This window comes from Hippocampus zosterae, chromosome 14 (assembly GCF_025434085.1).
Source record: "Hippocampus zosterae strain Florida chromosome 14, ASM2543408v3, whole genome shotgun sequence".
NCBI classification, from domain to species: domain Eukaryota; kingdom Metazoa; phylum Chordata; class Actinopteri; order Syngnathiformes; family Syngnathidae; genus Hippocampus; species Hippocampus zosterae.
The window spans coordinates 11,514,685-11,536,580 of NC_067464.1; the positions used below are offsets into that span (position 1 = coordinate 11,514,685).

Below are 21,896 nucleotides of genomic sequence, written 5' to 3' on the forward strand. Positions count from 1 at the left end.
AAAACATGACTTCAACAGAAACAAGACAACATGACTGTAACACAACAATGGAGCACAAAGACTGACAGAACCCAGGAAACTCAATACAAGCAAAGTGACGAGACAACAAGGAACACCCGGACAAGACATAAATGGTTGAGAGAGCTGACTGGTTGACACGAGGGACCCGGATGACTACAGGTAGAGAAAAAAGACAAAAAACGAGGAAGACAAAAAATCTGAGGTGACAAAACCGCATGTAAACAAAAAAACATCATGACAATTTTTGACTGGCAAATACGTTCAAACTATTTACAAGTACGCTGGAATGAATTGTTTCGAGTAAAATTTAAAAGTTGCGCAGTAGTTAATCATCAAACAAAAATGTAAAAAAAAACGCCATTGAGAAATTAGAATAGGCCATTGCAATCAAATGTTTGTTGTCTTTTAAAAAAATTAGGAAGGACTCTTAAGTACTTTTTAAAGGCCGTTTTTGTTTCACTACAAATATGTGCGCATCGCGTTATTAATGTTGGGGCAGTAAATGAGGACTTTAAACCGGCATGATGTTTTTCGAGGCGAACCGACGTCAGAAGGATAGCAAGCGCTTTTCTCCCCCGAGTCCACACGGGGAGGGCGGAGAAGATTGTGGTAGTGACGTCAGTGCGGCAGCATCAGCATCACTAAAAACCTCGCCAAAAACATCACTACACATCGACCAGTGCCGCACGTCGGGCCAACAAGCGAGCAACCAACCAACGGCCGCCGCACCAGCCCGCCACGTCTCTTTGGGGCCGCTTGCGTGCGTCTCCTCTACGGCTACATGAGGAGCTAAAGGCGCCCGAACAAGCGCGGGCAGACTCTTGTTTTTTTTGTTTGTTTGTTTTTGTTTGGCTGGGGGGTGGACTTGTCCACAAAACAACGGAGCCATGGACGATGTTAAAAAGCAAAGTGCCCTTCTTCACGTCGCCTTTCTATTGAGTAAGTGACAAGTTTCATCAGTCGATTGTCTCCTGAATCTGAAACTTTTCTCTCTGAACCAGCTGCTGAAATTTCATCTTTTTTTTTTTTTGCATTTTAAATATGAAAACTATCATTTTGGTCCTTACTTTTAAGCGCATTTCATTTGCATTTATTATGAAAACAAATAAAGACAAAGCTTCGAGGCATATTCATTTGGGGCAAACTAGAAAGAATTGAAATTTGTATTCGAAATTGATATTTGAGTGGTGAGACCCTGCAGAAAGTTAGGGAAGTTGACTCAAAAGGGGATTTTTATTTTTTCAATCAATTAGTTACCGACAGTATACTTTCTGCAGAGGGTACCGGGCATTCATTAGAAAACTTCTTTTGCAGAGCCTTTTTTTAAATCTTAAAAAAATAATCAATACCATATATTGTACATTTTAATCTTATCTACAGTATATGTAAAATTAGAGTGAAGTGTTAATCTGATTAAAAAATAAATCGGTACGGTGAATGAGGATAATTCACCTTGAAATTCCATACAAAGTTTGTGTTGTTATAGTTATGTGTCGTAAGCTTGCAGCTACTGTACCTGCAAGTCATATGAGTGTTGTTCCAAGCATGCTTCCTTATTTGCATCGTTGATTTAAAGTGTTTTGCACAAAGCTTGATTAATTTTGAAACGCTGGACTTGAATTTTTCATCTCAATTTCTTCACGTATTGGAAACTTGTGTGAGTCTGTGTGCGCACGCGTGCGTGTATAAGAGAAAGCTACTACTGGCTTTCTCGTTGGATTTCTCATCAGAACATTTGGAGTAGCATTTGCTGGAGACCTGGGCTAAATTGCATCATTCGTCAGGTTGGAGAATCATCAAAAATGTATTAGTACCATTAATGAAGCAGGATTTTCTGTCTCTTTTTAGTGAAATTATAGTAGACTTTTCAATGGAATTCCTCCATCGACTGCATACTATCTTAAATCCGTCAAACATTTCCATGTAACATTTACGTACAGTGTAGAATGTGGAGACTAAGTTTACACAATACAATACATGCTGATTTATATAGCGCTTTCACAACAGCGGCAGCTGTAACAAAGCTGGGCGGGATACACCCTGAACTGGTTGACAGCCAATCACAGGGTGCATATGGACGAGCAAACATTCACATTCACTCTAAACTCCTCACAGGAAGGCCGAGGTCGAGATTTGAACCCCAAACCTCGGCAGACGTGCTAACCATTCGTCCTACTGTGCAGAGATTGCCTTAACCCTTTCATGCACCTTCTAACCTAATAACATGATAACATGTCCGGTGTAGTAACCGCTGTCCCTGAGAGGGTTAAGATGCAAACAAACAAACGTATTATTTTGAGCTTTTTAACTATGTAGGTCAATGCGAACAAACAAACAGTTAACATAAAGTAAAATAATAAACACAACACATAACATAAAACACGGACAGTCGTGCAGTCGTAACCACTTTTCCGTCACACGCTTTGTTGTTTGAAGCAGTTTGAGATGAAAGAGGAGAGAATCATAGTGTCCTTTTAACCAGTGGATCAGAGACGTCATGCTCAAAATGTGCACACGTCGGCTACAAGCTAAGTTTCAAAGTCAACAAGAAGCTGTAGCATCCATTGACGAAAAAAGAGATTGGTTCACTTCTCCTGTCCCATGGAAATCCATTTCAATTCCAAGCGGCGACTCACGGTTCCAAATGCGCATCGGCGCTCTTCGCCAACGCTCCTCTCTCCTCATCCTCAACTTCAGCGGCCATCCATCCAGCTGCACCAACGCCAACTGTCCAACAGTGCTGACATAGCCACTGAACAAATCGGGGTTGTGAAAAATGCTGCCCATTACTGGCGCAAAAAACACAAGCGCCCCAGGTCTGTCCAGCACCGACAGTCAATGGCGCCGACATTCCTCCCAATCAAAATCTGTGCTGGTACAGGCGTGTTGCCGAGGAGGCGCAACCACCAAGCACAGATACTGCTCCTTTGACAAATGTCGTGGCCAAAAAGCGCTGAAAACAGTCCATATCAGGTCCACACAATGAAACAACAAACAACACGTGACAAAACAGAAGACAAAAACAGCAAAAAAGAACAACAAAGCAAGGCTCTTGAAGAGCACTTGCCGAAGGCTGCCTACTCAGGCGCCATCTTGGAAAAAAAAAAACACAACCCAGTATTCGACTGTCAAAATTGTCATAAATATATTTTTTAAATCTGTTGAGGAATATAAACATGGTATTGATATTTGAACAAGCTACAATAAGTACAAGTGCAACTCCCTGTTATTTTGGGTCAGCGCTCCATGTTGTGTGGCCTCGATTAACAATAAAAATACGTCTGTTTTGTTCATCTTGGAGTGAAATTTAGCGTTTGTAACTTTAAATCTTCTGCTCCCTTCATATTGCGCTTAACGTTAGAAACAGCAGTATCACCAATAGTCCCATATTGAATTGAAAAACATAGAATTTACAAACTTATTGTTATGTTGTCATGACTGTGAAGCTCACAGCTTTTAGTTGGCCTGAAGCTGGCAGTATCCTTTGACCGTTATGGCCATGCCAAGCATCGTAATCTTTTTGCCGAGTTTACGTTCTAATTACCAAAAGCTGTTTGGCAAAACGGAGTGCCCTACTTGGTAGAAACCAGAAGACAGCAGTGTAGATTGTCTCAACATATTTACCTGCTAAAGAAGTTGAGTTTTGTTTGCTGCCAGCTAGCCCTTGGAGCAGACACATTGTTGAACTCTCCAACTTGTCAATCAACACATCTCTCTCCATAATTTTTAATCACTTGTCGTGTTTAAACTTGTGGAAAAGTCTCACTTATTTTATGCCATTAAAATATCATGCCGTGACAATTGAAAAAGCCTAGTTTGGCATTTTACACGAGATGTCATCGCCTGTGATTGGCTCGCAACCAGTCAAGGTTGTACCCTGCCTCTTATCCAATATCTGCTGGGATAGGCTCCAGCACACCCACGACCCTAATGAGGGTAAGCAGTATAGAAGAGGGATGTCCTGATTGTGAGAACATGACCTCGTTTGGCCCATAGGTAAGAAAATGGCCTTGTGCCATCGCAGTGAGGACCCAGAATGTCTCCCGTGAATGTTATCTGATGCTGGAAGTCAGCCAGGACTTGCAGACAATGTCAGAGAATGTAGCAGTTTGATCGTCGAATGCATTCTTGTTTCCAACGGCTCACTGTTTAGCTGATATCTTCTTTTGAATGGCCGCTGAACACCATTGCAAAGTTATTGTTCTGATTGGCATTGTCGTAAAACCAAGTTGTTTTGGGGAGAATAGACAGTCCATCTCACCCTCTCGCCACCATCCCGGAACGGGTCCATAGTTTTTTTTTTGTCTCTTTGAACATAGAAACAGTGCGCATGCACATAATGCCTCCCTTGACATGGCTCTGACAGCTACTTGTCCTACCTCTCCAACAAACGCGTGCCGATGAGCTGAATTTGAAGACGATATTGATCTGGTAGTTTGATGGCGCGACCGTCGTGACGACAAAAAAAGTCGTCCGGTTTGACAAGGCCATTAGACGTCAGCTAAGTTGCTGCAATGTCCTCAAAACACATGGAACCAACAACAAACTTCAGACAGTGAGCGAATTCAAAGAGTGCAGTTTAGGTGAAATTGTTCGTCACTATAAATGTGAGCGTGAATGTTGGTTTGTGTGTATGTCCTGAGATTGACCTGCGAGCAGTTCAGGCTGAAGCCTGCCTCACCCAAAGTTGGTATGTTATATTATCCTTGTTAGAGTGGTGGGGGAGCTGGAACCAGTCCCATCTAATTTTGGGCGGGATACACCCTGAACTGGTTGACAGCCAATCACAGGGCGCATATGGACGAGCAAACATTCACATTCACTCTAAAGTCCTCAAAGGAAGGCCGAGGTCGAGATTTGAACCCCAAACCTCGGCAGACGTGCTAACCATCCGTCCTACTGTGCAGAGATTGCCTTAACCCTTTCATGCACCTTCTAACCTAATAACATGATAACATGTCAGCTGTAGTAACCGCTGTCCCTGAAAGGGTTAAGATGCAAACAAACAAACGTATTATTTTGAGCTTTTTAACTTTGTAGGTCAATGCGAAGCGATTATGAATACAAGCTTATTAAATTGCCGGTTATTTTTCAGCAAGTGGCCACGATGTGCACCAATCCAGCAATAGCCCTGACTTTCATTCAAAGAAACCTCAAATAAATTCTAATGTAGTCTGCACACACATTCACCGCATCGCTGTAGATTTGGAACAAGTTTTATCCATGGTTAGATCAATATTTTGACTCAGCAGATTGGGTTGAAGATTGGCTTAACCACATTTTCAACCCAATTTGGTTGAATTTTGAGCCAGCAATTTTAAAAATGTCTACTTGTTGATGCTGTCCAATCATTTTCCTGAGAAATGTGCCCATTAGCCAATATGCGACTCATTAGTAATGTGATTACCAAGCCTGGTAATTACCAAGGAGAACATTTGTCATTACTTTACATGATTTGGCGGCTTCCCCTGCAGCATGCGTGAATTGGCTGCCTCGCACTGTCAGCGTTTGTCTGGCCCGCTTGCTTTTTCAGCTCTCACTCTCGCGCTGTATTGCCATGTTGCTCCAAAATCTGCAGCAACCCAAGTGCTCGAGCCAAGTAGCTGGATGAGAGCCAGCTTGATGTTACAGATGAAAGCGGGGCTTCCGAGGCACCGCTCGGCCGCCTGCTTCACAGACACGTGAACGAAATTCCGCTCCTTGTTTTGTGTCACGCACTTGAAGGTCCTTTTCTTTATTCGAGTCATTAGGAACAAAGCATGGAAAGTGAGCAGCTTTGATGGCCGGAGAACACTTGAGGCATTTCCAGTTTGAGTCAAAAGCCTCCCACTCCTGTTCGGATTGTTTTCTGTTCGCATTAGATTTTTGATTAGTATATCACGCTTGTGTTTGGGCTTTTGTTTAAAAAGTGTTCTTGTAGTGCAAATTGGTATTCAGTTCTCCATATGATTTTATTTAAGTGTCAAATGTGTGTTGACAAAACAGCAAAACAAATGGCTACCTTTTTATTAGCTCCTCTTTGGGATAGAGGCACGGTACACTCTGGACTGGTCATCAGTTAATGGGATGTTGTTCACACGGAGTTTTGATTATTGTTGACCGGTTTAGTATACGCCCTGTCTCTTGTGACAATTTTCATCTTTTTTAATGTGTCAAACTGAATTGTCGGCATTATAATGCCATAAAAATCATGCATTTTCCTGCCAATTCAGTACCAGCAAAAAATCCAATAAGCACTTGTGGGGATATTTTTTGCCTGTTCACCACGCGCCGAAGGTTACAATTCATTCATTGGCATCACCAGTAAATTAGATGAGATCATTGCCGCAGGCCTTCTGTTGGTGACAGGAATCCAATCTTGGTAAATATTTCAAAGTGAAAACTTTGCGGTGTTGGTTATTTTGGTCTTCCATCATAGGAACGTCTAAACACATCGGTTTGTCTTAAGTACAAAAGCACATTACATCGAGCAAGACTCATGGAAGAAACGTTAACTATTTATAATTCAGCAATTTCGTAAGGCTCTCTCTGGGATGACTTTGCAACTCCTGATGAAAACAGATTTTGTTTTTGTTTTCATCAGGAAGCAGATACACACAAGATGCTAACAAAGTGGCCAATGTCAATGGCTCCATGGCCGCATGATGTATCACAAGACTTGAGGACAAGTCATTTCAACGCCGCATCGCGTTATGGCCAAAGTCGTCGAGGTGGAATTAGTTTTGTTGCTCAAATAGGAAATAGACATGTGAACCGTCACGTGAACCGTTCAGTTGTAAATCCAGCCTCAGAGACTTTATGGGGGTATGTGCGACTTTGAGGCAACATCAGGCCAAGATTGGCGATCACGCTTCAGTCCTGCAAAACTGTCATTCTCCTCGGTAAAGTGCTAATTGCTAACATTCGCATCGCACACTACATTGTGTTGTTCAACATAACTGCTTAACCACATAACCACACCAGAAGGCTGTGAAAAAATACAACTAAGAGTCACTGGGTTTGTTCCCACCCCCATTTGTTTTTTTTGCCTGCCTCATTTTAATTAATTAATTTATTTTACGCAGAGGGGAAAGAAAAATGCCAATTTATTGGACACTAACATCTTGTCATTATAACTTCATATAACTGGATTGCTTCTCTCCACTCGGTCCACGGGCCTTACGAGTCACAAGAGGGCACTCTCTGAAAACCATTAGCAATCAATTTAGGTGGTTCAACAAACAGTCTTTGTTCTCCATGTTAGGACAGTTGCCATCTAATGAAATGTTATTCTCACTGCCAAGACTTTTACTGCATGTTTTAGTTTTTTACTGCAACAAAACACCAATGAAGTTACCCATTAGTGGTCCACAGTGGATCCTCGCTATTTGAGGGGAAAGGAGACCAAACCTTGTCATCAATGGGGAAAATAGACAATTTCCACTCCTAAAGTGTTTGTACCCACCTATAGATGCAACAAGATGTCAGCAAAGCACTTTTTTTTAATTAGACAAGGCTATGACTTCAATTAATGAAACTTCCACCCTCCTTTTCAACAGGTACCACCAGATGGCACCAAAATTATATTTTCATATTAGAAATGGCTTTGACCCAAACACAAACATAGCAAAAAGGTGAGATTTCAGCAATAAATATAAATTATAGTCCACATATTATGAAAAACAGACTTTTAAATGGCTGGTATACAAATTGGTCTGTGCAGTGCCTGCCGTTTGATTCAAGGTACTGTTGTTTAACTGGGATTAAATCATATCATACCAAGGGCAACTTTTAGGACAACTATTAGGTCACATTTGAAATCACGCCTGATAGTAGGACAAATGTTCAAAAGTTGTGCCCACTCCCACGAGTTTGGTGTACTACGCAACATCAAGGATGTTTGACTTAGAAGAAAGCGTTTTGCTTTGTTTTAGCTCCAGTTATGAATGCAAGTCTAACATCGTCTTGCTGTGTTCTTGTCGGGTGTCGCTATCCTTTCACTACAGCGTGAGGCAAGTTGCCATAGCGACAGCAGAGGCAGAGTCACTTTTGTTTGATACGTTACGTCGTGATTTTTAATTGGCAACAAGTGGCAGGTTGCTGTTTGTTAAGTTGTGAAAGTTCTGCATCATTAGTGAAGTTTTATAATGAAGACATCTGCTCCTCCATTTTTCTTCATAATATTGCTCCTGGACATGTTTTAACTTGTACATTTTAGACGCATGCTTTCCGAATCGTGTACTCCTCCTCTCGCCCAGTCAGCTGGGATAGTTTCCCCACATCGATGTAGAAAAGTAAGATAGAAAATGGTTGGCGAAATTTGCAAAAAACAAGTTACTCTTCAAAAGTGATTCTGCTAATCGACTGCGCTCCCTTGTTGAGGCGCGTGATATTGGATCATCCAGCGCTGGGCATTCAGTCCCTCCTTATAAATTTCAGCCACACTGATCAACATGCAGAAAACCATCACGTTAATGTAAAGAGGGCACGTCACCATGCCGCTGAGCTTTTACTTTCGAATAAGATCAACATGCCAGCTCGCTGTACTTGTGCTGAGTCACCTTGACTAAAAATTTTCTTGTATTAGTTTATCTTGTGCTGCCATTTCTTATTAAAGCTGATTTTCATGGACTTGTGTGACCACACACACACACATTTAGATATGGTGTAGCAGATGGCCAGAAGCAAGGGTTGGTTCAAACAACTGCATCATGGCACATTTTAACTGTTAACTGAAGTCAGGATGCAGCCACTTGGGTGATAAATGAAGTCATGAGACTTGATTATTTTGGGGAGGCCTGATTGATTGCACATGAATATTTGTAGGATGTGTATTCAAAGGTGGAAAGGTCACTAATTAAAGCAGTATGGACTGTTTGGACAAGGATGTGCATACTCGCAGCCAATGATTCATCAAAACTGCTTCACTGGAGCTTAAACAACTTAAGTTTGAATGATGACATGGCTGTGAACTCTCTAGCCCCCCTTTACATCAAAGTCTCCTAAGGCCCAAACAACTGAAACGTACTTTGTGTTTCATATATCATGTTTTTCTTGGAATTGCAGGAATCCTCAGCAGAAACCGAAAAGAAGTAACAAAATAAACACAATAACTTATGAAACAGGGCGGCCCGGTAGTCCAGTGGTTAGCACGTCGACTTCACAGTGCAGAGGTACCGGGTTCGATTCCAGCTCCGGCCTCCCTGTGTGGAGTTTGCAAGTTCTCCCCGGGCCTGCGTGGGTTTTCTCCGGGTGCTCCGGTTTCCTCCCACATTCCAAAAACATGCATGGCAGGCTGATTGGACGCTCTAAATTGTCCCTAGGTGTGAGTGTGAGTGCGAATGGTTGTTCGTTTCTGTGTGCCCTGCGATTGGCTGGCAACCGATTCAGGGTGTCCCCCGCCTACTGCCCGAAGACAGCTGGGATAGGCTCCAGCACCCCCCGCGACCCTAATGAGGATCAAGCGGCTCGGAAGATGAATGAATGAATGAATGAACTTATGAAACAGCTTTTATAGTAACAGCTCAAATTTTCTATTCCAAACTTAATAACATAATTAAAATTTTGGGATGTACTCGAAGACAATATTTGGACCAAAAGAAAAACATACTGTATATAATAAATATAATCGAGTGTGGGCAGCCCGGTGGTCCAGTGCATACAGGAAACTGTGTACAGTCAAACCTCGGTTTTCGAACGTCTCCGTTCTCAACCAAAATTTTTCGAGTTTTTTATGCCTCGGATGACGACCGAATTTCGGTTCTCGAACAAACTGAGCGCACTTGAATGCGTCACTTGACTCGGCTTCCTTACACGAGGAAGTGACGCTTCCTCGGGTAGACGAGGAAGTGACGTTTCCTTGTGTAGCGTTCCATTGTGAACAGACGTGTTCAATAAAGATTTTTTTTAAAGAGCGCGGTTTCGGTTTTTGAACAAATCGGTTTTCGAACAGCCTTCTGGAACGGATTATGGTCGAAAACTGAGGTATGACTGACTGTATGTCTATTTTTAACACAAAACCCGACTAAAACTAGACTAAAACTAGGAATGGCTAAAATGTGACTGAAACTAATAAGCATTTTTGCAAAAAAATAAAACAAAATCTAAGACTAAGATGAAATCTAAATTAGCTGCCCAAAACAATACTGCTGGGTTTCAGTACACTTGGCGGACACGCTCTCATCACTTGAGAGCAGAGACAAGAACTTGATTTGTTTCCCATGAATGAAAATTCTTCATTTTATCAATCAAAGTAGTTTGTAAACACAGACAAAGCAAGTTCTATAATGGCATGCTTGTGACTTTGTCATATGAACGGACTTCCCTCACTATGTAAGAGGCTGACTAGAACAGAGACAGTGTGCAAACATCATTGACTTTGCACTGCGCGGGCAATCAAAGCCATACTCATGCATTTTGTACAGTCTTCCCTGCCGAATAGAAGCTGTTTTATCTTCAGAGGAGACGACCGACCATTTGTGAGCTCAGAATGGAAAGGCTTGCAAATTGACCTTGGCTCTTTTGCTTTGGGGGAACTTTCCATTGGAATCAAGCCACAAGATGCTCAAATAGAAATACACAGTGGCACGTTTTTCCTCTTTAAAAGGGTCAGCCAAATTTGGAGTCACTGATCTTCAAAATAGACTCATGCACTTGGCACTTGCGAGAGGACATTTTGGCAGCTGACGTGACAACTTTTACAAAGTGATGTTATCAGCTGCTATTTTGTTTTGGACAAGGCCCTAAAGATACACACACACACACACACAGAACCCCCTCTCCCCCATGTAAACTTGCTCGGCAAGTGACCCCAAGCTATTCTGTCCTCTTTCGAAAAAGTCTGCTTCAGTATTAACATTAGTCTCTACTATGTGACTGACTATATTTACTGGAAGACGTCAAGCATGCCATGCAGTATTCCAGTCACATTCTTATGTGTGTGTGTGTGTGTGTGGTGGATGATGAAGTCAGACAATGTCATTTAGCAGCATCATTGAGTTAGCCGAGCTCCATCACTGAGAAAGCGCTGTAATCGAAATGAAGAATGATGCTTGTGCATTATAATTGTTCTCTCTGCCTCAGTAATAAGATATACACGGTACTTGTACATCCATATTACTATTTACCTTCTTGCTTGCTTGTATCACTCTCTAACTGCCGGATGATGCATAGTTAGTCTGAGCCTGAATTACTTTAGCCGCAACCCTGGCCCTGTCCAAAGAAAATACCATTGAGCAGTTTTGAAACTTTCAAACTAAAGAAGAAAAAAAAGTTTCAAACGGATGTGATGTCCCGACATGTGAGTGTTGCTCTGTTGTGCTACTGTAAACCAGTAACGTGAATTTGAGGCAAGGCATAAAGTTTATCGTGTTTAACTCTTTCATACACCCGTAAGCCAAGCGGTGTCAAACTCATTTTTGTCGCCCGCCACGTTTCTGTTACCGTTGCCCTTGGAGGGCCGTTATGACTGGAACCATATAAAGAAGAACGGTTTATTCAACTATTCTTTAAGTTCCTGTCATGAGGGGTTTGGTAACAAGAAAATGCTTACACTACAGTATCTCTTATTTAGTACATCTAAGAATTTAAAATTTTTGGAAGCGATCTTGGCAAGCATCATGGAAGTAGACATGTTTGATTGGCTTTTGTGGGCCACAGAAAATGATGCGACGGGCCAGATCTGGCCCCCGGGCCTTAACTTTGACACTGGAGGTTGTAACCTGATAATATGATACGCTGCCGACTGTAGTAATCACTCTCAAAAAGGTTTGTTTTACTACAAGTGTGACATGTGCTGTAAGAAGATGCAATATCTTGGAATCCATTGCTTGAGGACGGAATGCGGGGTAGTAGATACAATCATGATACGTGCAGATTAAGGCTAAAACAGTAACAATTCTGTTCTGGTCAATTCACATGTAAGCAGCCCGACTTTTGCCAGCGGCAAAGTTGTCAGATGCACTTTTAATTTACCATGGCTCAATGGGAATAAGGGATGTGACCTGTCAGCGTTTTTTTTTTTTTTTTTTAATGGATCAGGGATATGTTAAGCAGGTGGAGGGACAGCAAAACATGGTCCTAATCCATTTAAATTAATGTTGCTGTGTATTTTCAGTTGTGCTATACAGCATTGAGGGCATTACGTTAAGGACTCCACTTGTAATTGCCTCCAACTGCCATCCTGTGACAGACTGATGAGACTTCAATTGAAGAGTAGAACTCGAACTCGACGCCATTACATTCAAAACAATGAAATGAGAGAAGTGTCAATAACAAAGACACAAAAAAAAAGAACTCAAGTAGATAAACTTTGAAGTCTTTCATTTTTGGAACACTGAACAAATTCACTTCTAAATTATGAACTGAATTGGTTCATTTTAAAAATTGGAGGCTGAAATTTGAACTACATTGCATTGAAAATGAACTTCCCCAACACTGGGCACTCTTAAAAACCCAACGGCTCATTCCAATAACGCTGCGAGTTTCCGAACGGTCGCAGTGGAAGAGTATCAACGCAATCGGAATCGATCCGCCCAACCACCTTTAGTTGTCAGGATTTTTTTAATTTTTTTTTTTTTTTACTTTCTCTGACCTAAGGCTTAATTTGTAACATACGTTTCCCTAGTAAAGTCATAATAACAGTAAATGTGTGGGGGAAAAAACACGTCTTAGCCATAATAATAACATGGAATTACCGGTGACCAAGAAAGTTGAGTTTAGCCTCTTTCGAGAGCTAGCTTTGTTTGATTCCTGGAAATTAGCCACACGAAAGATTTGGTCAAGATTTTGAAATGAATCTGCGATGTCTCACGGATAAAACACAATCCTTTGAACACAATACTCTGTGGGTTACAATAGAAATGAGCAATTTACTGGTTGGTGGTCAGGACCAGCACTATGTTTCACTTCAGAACCAAACTCTTGAATAAAATTGAATGAGAACCGTGCAACCACATTCTCTGCCGCTGGGTAGTTTCAGGCCTTCACCGTCAAGCCGCATATTACTCAAGCGGTGACTGAGCTCAACCGATATACTGATGCAGTTTTGGAGCGACTGCGCGCGATTGACAACACCATGGAGAGGTTGGAATCCATGCTGCGAAAGAGTTTTTTGAATTCGGCTGTCAGGGCTGTCTGAAATTGTTGGCGGCCGTCCCTCCAAAACAAACAACGCTATCTGGCCTTTGCCCTGGATGGAAGTACCTAGGGCCCCCACCATCACCCCCCTCCTTCTCGGCTATGGACTGATGAGCCAGGACTGTCTTCATGATGAGCAGACCTCGACGAAGCAGCTATGACCTGTACACGCATACACATAAACAACTGTACAACCACACGCGCATACACATCCTTGTTATCACCGTCTTCATCGTTCCGATTCTTTTTCCCCCTGTGACGTGTTCCGATATGCAGATTGCAATGGGGACCGTGCAGCTGGTCATTCTCGGCCACGTCGCGGTTGCCCCCCTCTCGTCCCCCTCTCCCCTTCCCATTTCAAATTTTCGAGATGGAACAAGTAGATGGGCTGATGGTAGGGAACGTTTTTTTTTTAGATTTGAGGGGGATTCCAAATGTCATTTAATTCTAATAATACCCCATTTGTGTTTTAACATTAGTGTTTATATTTAACCCTTTCAGGCACCCTGTAATCTGATAACATGATAAATTGTCTACTGTTGTAGCCGCTGTGCCTGACAGGGTTAATGATGTCCCTTTTTTTTTTTTGTAAACAATGTCATCATGCTTTCTTGCATTCAGGAGGCTCCATAGCTCAATTCATCCTACGAGCATAACTACCATTTAATAGCTTCACGCCCTTGTTAGCTCTCCTGCTACTTTTATTAAATAATTACATTTGTCACGCTTGCCCTTTTTGCCCTTGCCCCAGGGGTGCCTTTGCACAGTAACGTGGCTGTTTAGAGGCAATAGCGAGGGCTTATATTGCAGTGATCTACAGCGATACCATCATCGTTTTCCTTGTTTGCCGGTCATGCTCCTTAAATTTTCACCATATCACGTGTGGCGTCATGTGCCTTGTCAATTCGGCGTCATACCCCCCCCCACCCCCCCCCCCCACACACACACAAGCAACATGTTTACAACAGAACCTCAGTGAACCACCACGTCTAGAGGAACAGCAAAATACTGTATGGCGTTTTCTACTTTGAGCTTGAACAGCAGATTACAACATCTCCTTAGCAGCTGACCTTTGCTTAGCAACCTCTTCCAGATGAGTGCTATCACTTGCGCCATGGCCAGGTACTAAAGTCAGTTGACAAGAGCTTAGCGATCTCATTCATCTGGATCGGCTATTCAAACAGTAAATGAAGCCACAAAGACAGAAAGGCTTTGGTAGAAGACGGTTGATCGACGGATTGCTGCTGGACTGATCAAACCTGGCTACGTCATCGGGGAGACAATGGCAGTTCGAGACCAATTTTGCTTGAGGGCCCCGCCTGCGGCCAGGGGTTCTGTCAGAGGGGGTACAATTAATGTGGGCCAAGGAAGATAATAAAAATCGAAAGATGACAATTCAATCGACCTGTTTTGAATATTGAAGCCAGGAACTTGATGTGGCACCAAACTGTCTTGAAGCTCTTCCTCCTGTCCCCCATCACTGCCTTCGGGAAGTAATTTAGATCAAACCGCATTGGTGGCCCGGGACTAAGAGTGCACATTAGCTGAAGCTAGACATCTTTAAAAAAAAAAAAAAAGAAAAAAACCCCAGTAATTTATGTTGGTCCCTTCATACATGCCATTTTTTTCCCAACGTAAACTTGTGATGTTGTTGAATGAAGATGCTCTGGTGTTGAAACAGTGCTCGTTGTTTCACATTTATTCTGTCTGCTTTTGTCTCACTCTCAGCCTCGTTATCCTTTTCTTTTTCTTCCGATAGGCCCTCTCTCTAAAAAGCAGTATTTGCCAAGTCCTCAACTAGTGTTAGCTTGGAGCATTTGATCAACTCATGCTGACATTAGCAACTAGTTTGGCCGGCTGCTATTAACCGTTTCATGCACCAATAATGATAACCTGTAACCTGTTAACATGATCGGCTGTCCACTGAAGTAACCACTGTCCCTGAAAGGGTTAAACGCTTGGCTAGTTATGAGCTTGTCCCCCCCCCCCCCCCCCCCCATATCATGAAAACTTGATTGCCATTTTTAGTGGCGCGCCAAAGGATCTGACTCGAATGCTTAGTCACACGTATTGGCACTGTCATCTGTGTTGCCGCATCATCACAGTTTTAAAGGGGACGTCAATTTAAAAAGCTTCTGGATGTCACGAAATTTGTAGGTGATGACGTAAACTCATACATTTGGCCTCCCGGTGATGGTTTTCTCCCTGGTGAGCCGCAGTCCTGACTTGTCTACGATGATCACTAATTATCATATGTGATAATAGGCCGCAAGACTGTGAAGTTTTTGATCAAGTTTGAACATGCATACATGGAATTTGTGTACTTTAACCCCTCGAGCTACAGCAGGGGTCACTAACTCCAGTCCTCGAGGGCCGCTTTCCTGCATGATTTAAACGTTTCCAGCACACAGTTTTGTCATAATGACTTAGAAAGAGTGCTGACTTCCTTGTTTTCTTTTCTTTCTCCTCAGTCTGCAGCCACTGCCACGCTTTTCTGGATGGTTTTCTCGAGGACAACCCGTCAGATCAGCTTCTCTCTCATCACTTCGACTCACAAGAAGACAGTCAATGTAAGAGTTGATTGTTTTCATTTGTCGTAGTCAGGAATATGAGACTCTCTGAAAAAACAAAATGCACTTTGGTCCCGACCACATAAATGGCAAGAATTTTAAATACAATTTTCAAGGCAGCCCGGTGGATGAGTGGTTAGCGCGTCTACCTCACAGTGCAAAGATACGGAGTTCGATTCCGGCCTTCCTGTGTGGAGTTTGCATGTTCTCCTCGTGCCTGCGTGGGTTTTCTCTGGGTACTCCTGTTTCCTCCCACATTCCAAAAATATGCATGGTAGACCAATGGAAGACTCGAAACTGTCCCGAGGTGTGAGTATGAGCGCGGATGATTTGTTGGATGGATGATTGGATTTTCGAGGCAACCTGTCTGCCGTGGGGCTTTACGGTTGTCAAGTTTACCCAAGTTAAGCAGGATACACACTAGTTTTAATGTCTGAACGCCTTCTTTTTAGACAAGCAAAAAAATGTTACTGCTCTTACAATGTATATACAGCAATCATATTTTCATCAACCAGAAGCAAAGTGTTTTTTCCCCTTCTTTTTAACTCAGGTAATCAGCATGAAAAAGGATCTCAATGCCATGTGCTTACACGGGTGTGTGCATGCACTTGCGATTCTGACTCTCTCTGTAACTGAGAAGTCCTCATTTACCATCACATCCACACTTACTGTTTTGTGAAATAAAAAGCACAAATATAAAGAACTTTTCCCAACACACTCATACAGGCAAGAGAAAGTAAAGCAATGTTTTGCTCTGCCATTTTCGGGGGTTTTTTGTTTGTTTTTGCTGTTGCTTTATTTTATGTATTTATTCATAGATTACTTGTGTCTCATGCACGGATTTGCTAGCTAACAGCCAATCAGCGTGATCCCAAATGGCCTACGCTATTTTGCATACAGCAATGGATGGCTCATTCATTCATACTGTATAACTAAACAGCACAATGACACAAACATCCCATCATTTTTCACGTCTAAACGTAAGGTTTGTTCCTGCATGTTTTAGCAAACATGTTAGGCAAGATTGGTATCCATCCATCCATCCATTTTCCGAACCGCTTGATCCTCACTAGGGTCGCGGGGGTGTTGGAGCCTATCCTAGCCGTCTTCGGGCAGTAGGCGGGGGACACCCTAAATCAGTTGCCAGCCAATCACAGGGCAGACAGAGACAAACAACCATCCACGCCCACACTCACACCCAGGGACAATTTAGAACGTCCAAACAGCCTGCCATGCATGTTTTTGGAATGTGGGAGGAAACCGGAGCACCCGGAGAAAACCCACGCAGGCCCGGGGAGAACATGCAAACTCCACACAGGGAGGCCGCAGCTGGAATCAAACCCGGTACCTCTGCACTGTGAAGCCGACGTGCTAACCACTGGACTACCGGGTACATGTTTGCATATTATTTCATGAAACCAGTACTGTAGATGGTATTGTATGATAAACAATGACTTCTCGGCCATATTGGTTATTTACTATGATATGAAAGTCATGGTGTTGAGTGAAGCAGACGCTAAGAATCAAATATTTTGGCCTAAACATGAATTATTTTTCAGTTTGCATTCAGATCAATTGTAAATATATTATTTCAATGTTCAATTCATATAAATTCATTGTGGCAGAGTATCAACAAATCTAATAATACCGCATACATGAAGTCACACATATCAAAGTCTTCCTCTTGATGTGTGACTGGCCAGAGAATGGCCAGAGATGGCCACCACGTAGCTCCAGCCCCATCACTGATGATGCGAGTCTATTGTACCAAGACTGACCTGCGAAAGGCGGCATGGTGCCAAAGGGCATCCACACTGGGAAAATGCAAATTAAAGATTGATGTAGAAGCATGGCAACAACGCAATCAACTTGTTTTTGACCATCCACATAACATATTTTAAATTCGAAATAAAGGACATGTGCATTATTTATGAGCGGCGACATCTACTATTTTCTAAGCAGGGAGGAAAAAAAACACTTTAAACTCCCCCTCCACCAGTGAATAATCACAAAGGATGCTCCTTTGTTGCATTTGAGAGGGGAAGAAAAATGCTCAAATTGATCCAGAATGTTGGTGTACCCTCACAAGAATCCCAAATTTCTATGAAATTGGTCTGGAAGTTATACACGGCAGTATTACAAATAATTACACTTTGTTCCTCAATCTATGCCAGCAAAGTATAATGACAAGCTGAACACATAACTGCTCTCCACCTGAGGACATACATTTCAGAAATAACATGTGTATCCACTTTTTGGGACATTGTAATTTGGTGGTGTGCTGTTTGATTTTCCTCATGTAAAAAATATGCCTTGGCTCAGTAAAAATTGGGATATTAATGTCATGCAAAAGAGAGTTCACAGTTTAATTTAAGATTAATTTATTGGAACTTAGTTTTTTTCCTTCTTGGTCCATATACATTTTTTTCATCAAGAGGATGCAAAGTGGGACACTTTTCAGTTTATTCACGAAAACTGCTCAATAAAGTAATCCCTTCAAATTAAAACTATCAGAAAATGTCTTCACACAAACCTCTTGCGTCAGAAGGCAATAAAGAAGTTTCACGCAGATAATGAAACCTGATTCTTTATTAAATCATGACGGGAGGAAATGAAGTCAGTTTTTTCAAAAGAAAGATAACACTCCTAATAATGGACCTTATGTTCTGATTATCCCCTCAGGGAATCCGTTTGCCAAATTAGCTGAAGTGGCAGTTTCCTCTCCAGCCGTCACATGACCAACGTGTTTATCAATGAACTGTATGCCTCTGACATTGGCACACAAACAATCGTTCAATATGAACAGAGTGCTGTTATGTTTCCTAATTTTATCCAAAGGAATTTAAGAGCACGGGCCAAGGGATCTGCTAATTGTTTGGTTGGTGATTCATTATTTAACATTCCGTACATTTCCTGCAAATGAAATGACTCTAGTACATTAATGTGCAGTCTTGAATTAATGATTCTTAAAAAAAGAAATTCCCCCTCTTTTCTGATAAATCATATAGTTTGGCGGCCATTGTATTTGAGTATTTGTGCATACATGCGGCGAGCTTGTTAAATTGATGCAAGATTTGGTAATGCGCGTGATGAAAGACAAAAGACGTGGAGTGGGTTTTGGCTTGAAAAGGAACACTTCCACTCATCACTGTAATTTCCCTCTGACTTCCATTCTGGTTTTGAATTACACTCTCACATGTTTGAATGATACATGCTTCCTATCTTGCAGTTTTCTCCTGTGATTTCGAGTCACCCTGTATCTGGACTTTATCAAATCACAGTCAGCAAAGTGACTGGTCGGCGGTGTCTGCACGGCAAACCGAGCGAGCAGGTTGGATGCCGGAGGCGGACTACTCAGAGGGGAGCTCTAATGGTGAGAGTCTCACACTTGCGTGCTTCATGACATAAAATATTTATAGGGGAAGAGCTTGCAGTTTTCAGTTATGGCCCTTTGTCATTGATATTCAAGTCCACTCTTTTTCTCAAGCATGGATAAAACCGTTTCGGTGACATTGTTATGAAACAGCTCTATATCGACTGTTTAACGTCAAACTTTGTTTTTATTCTATCAGGTCACTTCCTTCTCCTAAGCCCCTCCCCTGGTGCGGAGGCTTCTAAGAGATGCGAGTACCATTTAACCAGCCCGATCATGCCGAAAAGTGCGCACCAATGTGTTTTGCATCTGTCCCTCTATGAGACATCGCCATCGCAAGGAAACCTCACAGTCCTGATCAAGCCACTTTACTCCAGTTCATTCACGAACATCGTCGTGTTCAAGCCTGAGAGAAGAGAGGACCCCAGGTCAGAAAACACAATGCAATCGTTATTTTGTTGACCATTAATAATAAATAAATTTAATTGTTGACCATTGGAAGTTTTAAATCAGATTTAATGGCTATGATCATGGGGACACCCAAGGGTCAGTTCATGCACCCCTTTTGTTGAGTCTGTATGCTTCAGGATGTCAATGTTGGCCATCGCGACAATGGAGATGTTATGCAGCTACATCTGTCAATGTCCGTGAGTGACAACAGTTTAATTAAGGTGCTCTGTGAATGTCTAAAACAAATAAAAACTTGATAAAATAAAATCATTCAACAACCTCCTCCCCTAAAAAAGGTACATCATTTTTTTTTAAATACAATTAAGCAAAAAAGATTGCTGTTCGTAAACACTTCAGTCCCTATTTTTGTAGACTGACGCCCACGCTCTCAGCATAAATGCACGATCAGGTGTGCAAGGCTGTCTTCAATTGCAAATGCCCAAGTCACATGTGCGGGCGAATAAATCATTCGCAAGGGGAGATCTTGCAGTTTCCCAGAATAAACGCATATGGCATGTTCCAATGTCATCCATGGACCCAAGTGAGTCATTTTTACATCCGCAATGTCATGCTGAGTGTGCACCTCCATCATACTGATTTTAAGGAGAATTAGGGGAGCCGCTTCGATTGGCCGGACGTCAGCTACGTTAAATTGATAGAAAAAGGATAAATGGATGGATGGTTGGATGCATGAATAGGCATCATTCCGGCAAAACTCTGTTACAGAATTTACCGTAGTTCTTTGGTTTCAAACTCAATTTGTTTTCTCCAAGTGGCTGTGAGGACTGCAACACCATATAAATGAATAACCTTCATCCTATTTTTCCACGTTGCGTAGTGAGTTGTGAAATCAAAAGTCATTCAGCTATTGTTTGATTTATTTGAAAAGGTTTTTTGTAACACACACAAAAAATAAAAGCTCAAAGTTTTTGAAAGAGGAGACACTTCACAATTTTGTTTTGATTTTAGGAAGAAACATAAAGTAGATGCACAAGATTTCCATGCCAGGTAGCCCCGATCTTAAGCTCGTGTCTGTCACGACTCGGACAAGCAGAGTTAAGTCTGGATCCCAAAAACGTAGACGTAAACAAGGTCTCCGTAACAAAAATATGTTTTAATGCTAATAATCGCACCGATAAAGAGGTAACATAAAGCGCTGGTCAAAATAAGGACCAGAGAGAACATAAACGAATAACAAAAAGCGCCTGCACAAAAGTCAAGGGAGAAAAATATGACCGCAAATACAAATGAAAACAATGTATCAAATTACACGCGAGCGAAAAGCCAAATCACAAAACCAAAAGCGTACTTGCAAAAAGCAGGGATACCAAGAGTACAAAACACGAGAATTTATTCGCTTTGCCTTTCCAGAAGCCAATTTGGTGCCTCAGAAACATAAGATAGAGCCAAAATTCATCCAACTTTCCCTTCGAGACAGAACTTGCCAACATTTTGGATCTGAAGTGTGTCTGAAAACACCTGTTGTGGGTTCACAGTCAAATAATTAGATGTGTGGCAACATCAGCGCCACCATAAATGCAGGTGGCATCCTGGCTTTATTATGCTTCAGAGGTCATCAAATTCACAAGACACGGGAGAGAGAAAACACATTTGTGGGACACAATTGTTTTTGCTCAATGGGCCAAGAAAGAAAACGACCCCTGCTTTCCACGCTCATTGTTTGAATGCAGATGGGAATTGTGCAAAACACATGACACACATGACTCCAAAACAAAGTATCTTAAGAGATATTTCTATAAACAACATAATTCTAAAATGAAATTACTGCTTTGGATGGTTCTTTTCCTCTTTGACCCAGAGGACACGATGTCTGTGATTCCAAAAAGCAATTTGAAATGGGACCATAACACACTTTTCCACTCTGTCAGTCGACCTCAGATGAGGTTGGGTGCTTTTGAAACACGGCTTTCGAGTTTTATGTTGCGTTTGTCGATTTAGCGACCAACTGTGTTACCTGACGATAATTTTTCTGAGTTTTCCTGCACTCGTCAAGATACAATCGTGGATGCTCCTTATAGACCCGATCATAACACTCACCTGTTTCAAATATAGGTTGAAAGAACTTTCAAATCATTCTGTTCTGTTGATATTTATTTATTTGTTTTATATTTATTATTTGACACGACATCCCAACATGATGGGAATCGGGGTTTGTATCTGAACACACTTTTTGGGAACAAATTGAATTTCTGTTGTAAATGTAATCAACTGCCTCGGGCTAGTAGAGAAGGCTTTGCTGGCTTTGACTGCTCCAACCACCACCGCTCCAACCCAAATAATCTTGAAAAACAACAAAACATGATCATCCTTGAAAGAGCAGAATTGCTGCTACGTTACTTGTATTG

General features: G+C 41.9%; 1 protein-coding gene across 2 annotated transcripts in view; it reads left to right on the forward strand.

Moving 5' to 3' along the window:
* Nucleotides 1-594: 594 nt before the first annotated feature.
* The window catches only part of ltk (leukocyte receptor tyrosine kinase), a 64,535-nt gene continuing 43,233 nt past the window's right edge, over nt 595-21,896 (forward strand). The window contains exons 1-4 of one of the 2 annotated variants that reach the window (XM_052086170.1): nt 595-960; nt 15,609-15,707; nt 18,937-19,080; nt 19,280-19,508. In XM_052086170.1, coding sequence (XP_051942130.1) covers nt 909-960; nt 15,609-15,707; nt 18,937-19,080; nt 19,280-19,508 — 524 coding nt within the window. In that variant the 5' untranslated portion in view covers nt 595-908. Of the gene's footprint in view, nt 961-9,805; nt 9,985-15,608; nt 15,708-18,936; nt 19,081-19,279; nt 19,509-21,896 lie in introns of those variants that run through there. The other variant, XM_052086171.1, reaches the window with a different exon arrangement.